The sequence below is a fragment of the Nelumbo nucifera genome, chromosome 3 (assembly GCF_055504915.1).
Source record: "Nelumbo nucifera cultivar China Antique chromosome 3, China Antique-T2T, whole genome shotgun sequence".
Lineage (NCBI taxonomy): Eukaryota > Viridiplantae > Streptophyta > Magnoliopsida > Proteales > Nelumbonaceae > Nelumbo > Nelumbo nucifera.
The window spans coordinates 111,354,971-111,365,000 of NC_142651.1; the positions used below are offsets into that span (position 1 = coordinate 111,354,971).

General features: G+C 41.4%; 1 protein-coding gene across 2 annotated transcripts; it reads left to right on the top strand.

The window, feature by feature from the left end:
* The first annotated feature begins 1,269 nt into the window (after positions 1-1,269).
* LOC104590941 (protein NRT1/ PTR FAMILY 4.5-like) lies at positions 1,270-7,489 on the top strand. Of its 2 annotated transcripts, none has more exons than XM_010249717.3 (6): positions 1,270-3,629; positions 4,727-4,817; positions 4,957-5,174; positions 5,279-5,701; positions 5,809-5,933; positions 6,225-7,489. In XM_010249717.3, the coding sequence occupies exons 2-6, from the start codon at positions 4,805-4,807 to the stop codon at positions 7,186-7,188; spliced, it is 1,743 nt and encodes a 580-aa protein (XP_010248019.1). In that variant the 5' UTR covers positions 1,270-3,629; positions 4,727-4,804; the 3' UTR covers positions 7,189-7,489. The 2 variants fall into 2 exon arrangements, with proteins under 2 accessions (XP_010248019.1, XP_010248018.1); XM_010249716.3 differs by lacking the exon at positions 1,270-3,629 and adding an exon at positions 4,353-4,601.
* Positions 7,490-10,030: the final 2,541 nt, after the last annotated feature.

Sequence of the window (10,030 nt, forward strand, 5' to 3'; positions counted from 1 at the left end):
ACCTGGTAAAAAGAGGATACGTGGACACAATCCGACCAAAAGATGACAACTTAGTCGGACAAGTTTAGTTTGCAACAATTGAGCTTGGGTATTCAGTCATCTCGGCACAAGGGCTGCTTCGGCTTAAGGCTCACCTCAGTGCAGGGCCACTTCGGCGCAAGTCTCACCTTGACATCGAGGCACCTCGGTATTCAAGCCAGTTTGGAACTAAAAGACCGAAGTACCAGTTTGGAACCAACTCCTCGAATCGCCATGTAATTGACTCCCGCATAACCAAATCCGGAGGTCTCTCCAACAAATCCCAAATCTCTCGAGATCACAATGAGTTAACAGATCCCGACTTTTTCGGGATCACGATAAGGACTTATCCTAACTCCATTGGAATCGGAAGTGGAACGAGATGTGCCTTACCTATATACTGCTCATTCGGAAGCAGAGCGAACTCTATCTCCACACCCCGGATATCCCGGAGCTCTTTCGTGTTCCCCACGACTACTCTGGTATATAATGACACCAACCCCAATGGCCTAAGGTACGTGTGATTTTTCTGCTCTCTAGCTCTCTAGCTCTCTAAGCTCTCAAAGCTATTCAACTCGCATCAGATTACTAACTTAAGCATCAGAGCGACCTCGCCGGGTTAGCCACCCCGGGTTCTCTGATCTTGTATTGCAAATTCACCTACCTCGCCGTCTGACTGGAAGCCAGATCTTCCTCCAGCAGGGAGTAGTCAGATCGTGCTACATCAATTGGCGTCGTCTGTGGGAAGATGATAAAAAAACCTTCTTCACAATCAACAGTTTTCCACTGAAATCAATGGCATCTTCTAGTCACGTTGGACAGAGCAGTGAGATGAATGTCTCTGGGGGGCAACCTCAGCTTCCTTCGGTGTGCATTGGTTAGTTCACCATACCGCTTACTACGGCTGGGGTCCCAACACTGACCATGCCACAAAACACTACACAAGTGAATGCCCCACTCCCTCCAGTGGTAGGCGCAACCTTCGTTGAGCCGTCTGTGGTTCCGCCTAGAGTCGGACAATCCCAGTTCGACGACCTGGTGCACTGCGTGCAGGCCATCCAAGTCCAAATGCAGCAGTTCCCTCAACTGCCACAAAACCAGCAGCCGGTTCCGCCCTGGCACCCCGCAACTCAGTAGAACTAGAACCGACCTCGCCTGAACAAGGACATCACTCGATCTCCCCACTGAGGCAAGGAGACTTCCCAGGTCCCATTTCCTCTCAGGAGCCAAGTCTCACCTCGTGGGAGGAAAGACGGACAGATCACTCCGCCTGCTTCACAAGGCAACCTCAGAAATAGGTCTAGGGACACTCATCCCAACAAGGCCATTCTTCCTCGGTGTTCGCATCAAGAAGGTGGATCGCTTGCAGGTAACCGATTCGGGGTTCTGGCCGTGAACTCAAGGCAAGGCCCTTCTATCCATGACAGTCAGCCCCAAAATCCCATAAGGAACCAGGAGCTACCTCATGCCAGAACAGTACCAAAGCATACCGAGGTTAGCAGCACCAGTGCAGAGCCGTTAAAGAAGCAACAATGGAGACGTCGCAAGGCATGCCAAACTTTTGTACAAAACAACCAGCTCGCAAGACCGAACCAGCAAGAACAGATGAAAGGTAAAGAGGAGGCGAGCTCGGTAGCCACAACGACCGCTCCTCTACTCTTCGGGTCGTCCCCTCTGTCTCTCGAGCTCTTGGCGACCCCGATGCCCAAGGACTTCAAGATGCCTCCCCTAGATAAGTATGGCGAATCTTTTGATCCTAATGATCACGTGGACTCCTTCCAGTCCCAGATGCATCTAGTTGGGGCTGATGAGTCCTGTATGTGCATAGCTTTCTCCACCACCTTCAAGTGAGTAGCTCGGACTTGGTACAGGAACCTCGCGCCAGGATCAATTAAGAGTTGGGCACAGTTTGTGGAATTATTTATCTCGCAATTCATCACCAGCAAGAAGTGCCCGAGGTCACAAGAGAGTTTGCTTAATGTAGTTCAAAGAGAAGGGGACTCCATCAAAAGTTACATCAAGTGCTTCAATGACACCTGCCTGTAGATCCCCGATCTAGACCCAGCGGTGAGACTCACGACAGCCAAAAAGGGCATAACTCACAAGGAATTTAAATGGCATGTGGTGGCCAATAAACCGAACGACATCACAGAATTCCTCAAGCTCGTCGATCAGTTTATCGGAACTAAGGAAGAGATGAATCAAAAGATCGACAATCCAACAGAGAAAAGAAAAAGAGATGGTGAAACACAGGTAATGACGGGAATAAAATAAGAAAGAGTAAGTCCCCGACCAGGGGAGGAAACAAGTCTGGGAGCTGATCTCCTTCGCGATCTCGCAAGTCAGGTCAGCGCTCCAGAATACCACTTGTTGAAAGGACGAACTACACACCCCTCAACGCTAAGCGAGGAGAAATCCTGATGGCTATCAAAGACTCCTCCTTTGTCAAGTGGCCTCCTAGGTTGAGGGGAGACCCCACCACCAGGAACCGAAACATCTACTGTCACTTCCATAGAGACCACGGGCACAGTACGGAGAACTGCAGGAATCTCCGCAACGAGATCGAGGAGCTCATCCGTCGCGGGTATCTGAAAAATTTCGTATAGAGAGAAGAAAGAAGCTAGGAAGATCGGTAAATAGAATGGAAGGAGAATCAAAGAAGGAGTGCCCCCGAATCCAGCAACAGACAAAACGAGCAGCCGCCACGGCAACTGCTCAAGGAGAGATCGATCCACGGAGTAATCAATATGATTACTAGCGGGTCTATCATTGTGGGGTGCACTTCGGCAATAGGTCGAACTTCAGTCCGTGAACTATAAAGCAAGGAGCAGAACCCGCCGAAGCAACCTCAAATTGAAGAGCCGATTTACTTCACGGAGGATGATGCACGTGGGATCCAGTATCCTCATGATGACGCCGTGGTGATAAAGCTAAGGATAAACGACTTCGAAGTCAAGTGTGTCCTAGTGGACTCAGGTAGCTCGGCCGACATATTGTTTAAAGACGCCTTCAACAAGCCGCAACTCCAAGAAAGCGACCTAAAGCCGATAGATACTCCCCTGGTAGGCTTCAACGGCGAGGAGGTCAGACCCCTATGGCAAGTTTCAGTACCCGTGGAGGTCGGCACGTGGCCGAACATAACGAGGTTCGAGCACACGTTTTAGTACCCGTGGAGGAAAATAAAATTAACATCCATTTCAATTCAATTTTAAACTAACTTTTTAGTTAATCAATTGCTCTATCTATTACAAGGTTCCTTTTCCCTCAATTTTCCTTAATAATGGCCTTATCAATTAGAAATTGGTCTTGAAGTGGTTATTTTTCGTTTGAGTATTAAACTGCCTCCTCTTAAAGAAAAAGAAGATACAGTGGAATTGTTCAACCATACTACGAGTATCAGCAACGAGGGATGATAGGCACCAAGGTGGAGTACTTTCCCTGTTCTGCAAGAGAGAAATCACCCACAAACAATCCCCAACAATACAGACGTTACTACCCTTGTAGCGGAGAGCATACTGAACAGCCAATCGAAGTGCATGGCCTTCCACCACCTCTGGGTCTGATACATTTAAACCACCTGGATAAGAAGTGACCATCTCTGTCGGTAACAGGTAACCACACAAATTAGATTTCAATTGGATTAAATGGCATAGTACATTTTTCGTTTCATAATAACTCCTTTGACTTCAAACTTTTTGAACAAATCCCGTGCATATCCTAACTAGAGTTCGAATTAGCTGAACGCTTTAGCTGTTCAGTGGGCTGTGGAACCAATGATTAATTCCACGCCAGTAGCCGCTGAACAGCTATATTCTCACATGAGGAATTGACGGTCGTGTTGATCCCTGAATGAAATGACATTGAGAGGGGAACAGAGTAGAAAACAGAGGATCCCTCCCAGGGTGGGGTTGCACTGGCGCTTTGTTACTCTAGCTTGAGATGCCAACGTGTGCGCTATCAAATTTTCTTATAATTTTACATGTTTAAACTTAATACCATATATGTTTTTATACGATTGATATTTGGAAACAAAAGATATACATTTTATTATAGTGAGTATTTATAACAAATATGTTTTAGCTAATAATTAACTAATAAAATGCTTTTCTCCGTCATTATCGATTCTTAGAATCTACTATCCGATTCTTCTTTTTAGGAGGACCTACCACATGGGGACTAAATGGAAGTTCGGAATTTGGGTCCACCGTCCCAGCCTGTTGGCTCAGCTCCTAAAAGCCAGATACTTTCTTCGAGATAGTGACCAGAGAGAGAGAGAGTTTGATTGATACAATTGTACATTGCATAAGGCCTTACCTTTATTTGGTTTGATCTCTCTGTTATATGTTCAAAGTCCTCCTTTCCCTTTACTCACCAGAGAAAAAGGTCCTCCTTTCCGTTCTCACCAGAAAAAAAGGACCTCCTTTCCGTTACATGCTCCTTTTCTTCTTCGTCAGATCTCCCCATTATATGTTCTAGGTCACCCTCTTCACAAGCATCTCCCTCCTCACAATCTTGCAGTCTCTCTCTCTCTCTCTCTCTCTCTCTCTCTCTCTCTCTCTCTCTCTCCAACCCTTAAACAAATGGTATATGCTGACAACTTATAATCTCCGAAATCCATAAGCTATTGGATCTATTCAATGATTTCAATCTAAACTCTCTCCCTCATATACACTGACTTTCGTACTATTGCTGCTTTCATCATGTTCAGGAGGACAGGGTAGCTTCCGGTGGAGGTTACAGGTCCCTCAACCCATGGAGCAAAGGACAGGGTGGATTCAGAGCTGCCATGTTTATTTTCGGTGAGCATATCGTTGGTACTGATCAATTGAACGTTACCGATCGATGTGTCTGACATAGTTCAAAATAGAAAGAAAGAAAGAAAAGGATAAAGTGGCTGACAGTCGTTTTTCATCTTTTTCTCCTCTCTTCTTTGTGTAGTGTTCACGGCATTGGAGAACATAGGTTTCGTTGCAAACATGACGGGCTTCTATCTATATTTCTATCTTGTGATGCACTTCGATATCTCTGGCTCCGCAAATACTCTTACAAGTTTCATGGGTTCAACTTATTTGCTTTCGCTTGTTGGAGGCTTCATCGCGGACACTTACCTAAGTAGACTCAGTACATGCTTAATTTTTGGACTACTTGAAATAGTGGTAAGATTCATTCACTGTCAAAGTATGCTTGAATACATAGTGAATATTGACTTTATCATCTCTGTGTTAAGTTGAGATTCAATTTAAATTTCTTCAATTTGTAGGCTATGATGATACTCACGGTTCAAGCTCATTATCAGAAGTTTCAGCCAGAACCTTGTGATAAATCACCCTGTGTCAATGGTGGTAAAGCTCTTATGTTCTATAGCTCTCTATGTTTATTAGCATTGGGTGCAGGTGGAGTTAAAGGAGCTCTTCCTGCGCTTGGAGGCGATCAATTCAACCAAAAGGATCCAAAGGAGGGCAAGGCTCTTGCAAGCTTTTTTAATTGGCTTTTACTCAGTTCAACCCTCGGAGCCACCATTGGAGTCACAGTCATCCAGTGGGTGAATACCAATAAAGGTTGGGACTTGGGGTTTTTCATCTGTACGATACTTACATTTGCCGGCTATATTGTTCTTTCCCTTGGAAAGCCTTTCTACCACAAGCGAGCCCCAGGAGACAGCCCCCTTGTAAGGATAATTCAGGTTCGATCGTCTTCTCTCTCTCTCTCTCTCTCTCTCTCCGATGCAAAGGATATACATAATTCATTACCATCCGTACCAAAGATTTTTATTGCTCGATTGTCTATCAGGTAATAGTTGTGGCAATTCGAAATCGAAGTTCGTCTTTACCGGTGAACCCTGGTCAACTGTATGAGATCAATGACAAAAACATAGCTTCTGATGAAGAAACTATTTCGCACACCAACCAGTTCAGGTGACACTATATTGACAATCCTAATTAAATGAATATTTTCTTCCCTACCAACAAAGAAGAAATTAATTAAGAGGTTGTTATAAGTGCCACATCCCAAAGAAAATTCTAATAATGTTGCTGAGCATTCTATTCTGAACTCTTCTTCTAATAAAGGGTATGAAATTAATTGGGTGCATGGCGGCCAATTGGATTGGTCCAGATTCATGGTTTAACTGTGAAATATATACATAAAACAAGTGTTGTTTTACAAGGGCCTAGTCCTAAACAAGTCCACTCGTTGAAGGGTTGCAGATTCTTAGACAAAGCTGCTATTCTTCGCCAAGGCACGAATCCGGAGCCATGGAGAGTTTGCACGGTGACCCAAGTTGAGGAATTGAAGATCCTAATGAGGATGCTGCCGATCATCGCAAGTACCATCCTTTTGAACACATGCTTAGCTCAACTGCAGACGTTCTCAGTGCAGCAAGGGTCGGTCATGAATCGTCGGCTTGGAAAATTTCTAGTACCCGCGCCATCAATTCCAGTAATCCCACTAGTGTTCATATCAATTCTCATTCCCATCTACCAGTTCATTTTCGTCCCTTTTGCTCGGAGGATCACTCACCGTCCATCGGGGATAACACACCTTCAACGGGTAGGATTTGGGCTTGTTCTGTCAATCATTTCAATGGCTATAGCTGGTGTGGTGGAAGTGAAGAGGAGAGACCAAGTCATCAAGGACCCAACAAAGCCTATCAGTCTCTTCTGGCTGTCTTTCCAGTACGGTGTTTTCGGATTTGCGGACATGTTTACCCTCGTCGGACTATTGGAATTCTACTACAAGGAAGCTCCTTCAGGCATGAGGTCACTTTCCACTTCTTTCGCATGGTTATCACAATCAATTGGTTACTTCCTCAGCAGTGTGTTTGTGGAGCTCATAAACTCCATAACCAAGAGGTTTACACCGAGCAAACAAGGATGGTTGGAAGGGATAGACTTGAACAAGAATAATTTGAATCTCTTTTATTGGTTTCTAGCCGTCCTTAGTTGTCTTAACTTTGCAAACTATTGCTTTTGGGCGTCATGGTACAAATGCAAATCAGACAGTCCCCTCTCTCAACTCCTCTTATCCAAGGTTCCGAGCGGATCATCACCGGTACCCTTTCATAGGAAAGAAATCAGCATGCAGAATGTTGTTGGAACTACAGAAAATGGTTATGGCATTTCCACTCCTGGTCTTGTAGAAGATGCTGCAGAAAAACAGGAAGAAAAATAACAACTTTAATTGGCTGTGGTTCAATTAGTAAAGCTAGCTGGTATATAAACATGATTGCTCAGTATTGCGTACTACAGGGACTTTGTGGTGGGGACTGGGGTGACAAAGATACTGTAGATTGAAATTTAACAACTCATCAGGCTGCTACTGGGAGTTTCTTTTTCTTTTTCTTTTCTTTTCTTTTGTTTTTTTTTTTTTTTTTTCTAAAGCAATGTATGGGAATGTTGCCTGCCAAACATGATTGTTTCGGACGTTAATTACTTTGAAAATGAAAGCTTGAACTAATGCTTGCTATTTTAAATATGAATATTCTGCTTCTGCTAGAATGATATATACCTACATTATTACTCAATTAGCATAGAATTGCCAAGGATGAGATTGATTTAATTTAATTAATTATTTTTCTTAAAACCCATACAAATGAATCTCACACCAAAAATCTAGAAGCCACATCATACCATCTGGTACGAAGTACGTACTCTAGCCCATCATACCATCATACAATGGACCAAAAATGAGGTTATTAATTAAGTTGGTGAGTTTCTTGGATTCTCTTGATTGATGCTAATTAAGTTGGAATTTGTTTTTTTTTTTTTTTTGGACACTTGCTTTGACATCAAATAAGATAACTGGTTAAAAACTTCTTCATACGAAGAACAAATTTCGTATTTAAATAAATAAATAGAAGATAAAGAGAATCTGCTTATAGATTCAACAGGCATGCAATAAACTAAATGAGCGAGTGATCAACCAAAGTTATTGTCTTTGCTATTTTATGTCCATAACCTCAAAGAAAAATTATAATTAATCTCGATGCATGGTTGCTATTGATAGCAGAAATGCCCGCTACGAGGCACATGGATGATGCAGATAGGAGTGGGGTTCCATACATGTGATCAATACAGAGGATTGCAAGTTAAATTGACAGCTTGGGTTGGCCATCTATATTATTAAAATGCCTCCATAAGCTTTGAGCCAGAGGTAGGGAATAGGGTTTGGCATATCGCAAAAGGGATTTTGGGGGCCCTCTGAATTATGTCATTTTAATGTTATGTTAATTTTATTCCATATATTATGCTGAATAAGTTGTTAGCAATCAAATTATTCAACGAAGCACTCCAGGAGGCTTCTGGACAATCTTTTGCAAATGCCAGTTTTCAAAAAGTAGCCGCATGTGTCGGCCTCGTTAAATCCAAACAAATACAACAGAAGGATTTTAGCCATTAATTGGGCTGTCAGCCTCAACTCGACCATATACAGTAATCCATATTAAAACCGAACCGGTCAGGGTCCGGTTCTCGGGTTGAATGGTCCGACCATTCAAACCGAATGGACGGTCCATTCTGACAAAAAATAAAAAATAAAAACCACCAAAATCGTTGGACAGTTCAAACAGTTTGACCGATTCAACTGCCCAAATCAGTGGTTTACGGACTAAATCAACTGTTTTTGGCGAAATAACATTTCTAGGGTAAAATGGAACTGGTCACTTGATCAGTTCTCGGTTTTTCCGGTTTAACCATTTGGTCCAATCCGATTTTAAAAACCATGTTAAAAACTACTCAGGGCCCCATGCGATGCACGGAAGATGAGATAAAAGACTTAAACCCATTTGGATTTGGTTTGCAGGAATAGGGCTCTGAAATTAATTTCGATTTGAGGGAATGACCATTCTTCCTCTCTTTTGGGAATGAAATCCCATTTTAGCTGATTCTAATTTCAATTTTGATTTCTGTATAAATCAAACATACCGATTTCAATTCAAAGGATTTTGGTTCTGATTTTAATATCAATTCCAATTAGGAACCAAACATACCTTTAGGTAAAAAATTGAGGATAAACATAACAATTGACACTTGCAACATACAAGTATAGTGATAAAACCTGGAAAAATTATAAATTCAAATTAAAGAAACAAAGAGGAAAAATAAGTTCCAACAAACAAATTCAAAGCTTGCTACTATTTTTCAGTCCAAGAAAACAACAAACAACTTTAAACCAATAGTCAACTTAAATTATTAGAATCAAAGGCCAAATAAAGCAACAATACACATATGCTAGCTAGATTATGGAAAAATTGCAAAAGATAACCTACTTCCAGTTGATTAACAAACAAAATGTACAGAAGCATCCTTCTCCAATTTCCTCTTGCAAGAGTGGCCAACCCCTACAAAATGGATAGAAAAATAGAAATAGTCTTATTTGTCTTCACCATTCAACTTAATTTGTCTTACCAATGTATTGAAATCGGTATCCCTAATCTCTCTGAACGGTAAACCCCCAACCTTAATCTACAATTTATATTAATCAATAAAACATGATATATGAAGTTTCTTGACATCATAAAACAACAAAATCATTTTGAAATAGAGGTTGATTAACACTTTCTAAAAATATTTGGCTTTTATCTTTTTTATAATTAGTAAGTGTGCATGTGCTTTATACAAGGCAATTATAGATGATAATAATTATAATAATAATATATCCAAAATTTTCTATAAAATTTATGTATTTTTATTTGTTTATATTTTTTATAATTAACCAGATGCAGATTGAAAAATCCAAATATGATTACATAAATGCCTCATCCAATATGTGATAATCAGATCAAATTATGAAGTTTCAAGTATCATTGAAAGGCCTAACTGCTTGGCTAGACTATTCTTTTTGTAGTGCTTTAGCTTTTTGATGTATCTTTTTTCTTTTGTTCATTTATAAAAAAATGTAAGATTTTAATAGAAGGAATTGAATGAGGTGAAAAGTAATAGTTCAATTTACAATTTAAACATTACAATTAAATAGGGACTAAAATAAAATGAGTATTTTAGTCACTGTTTTAAAA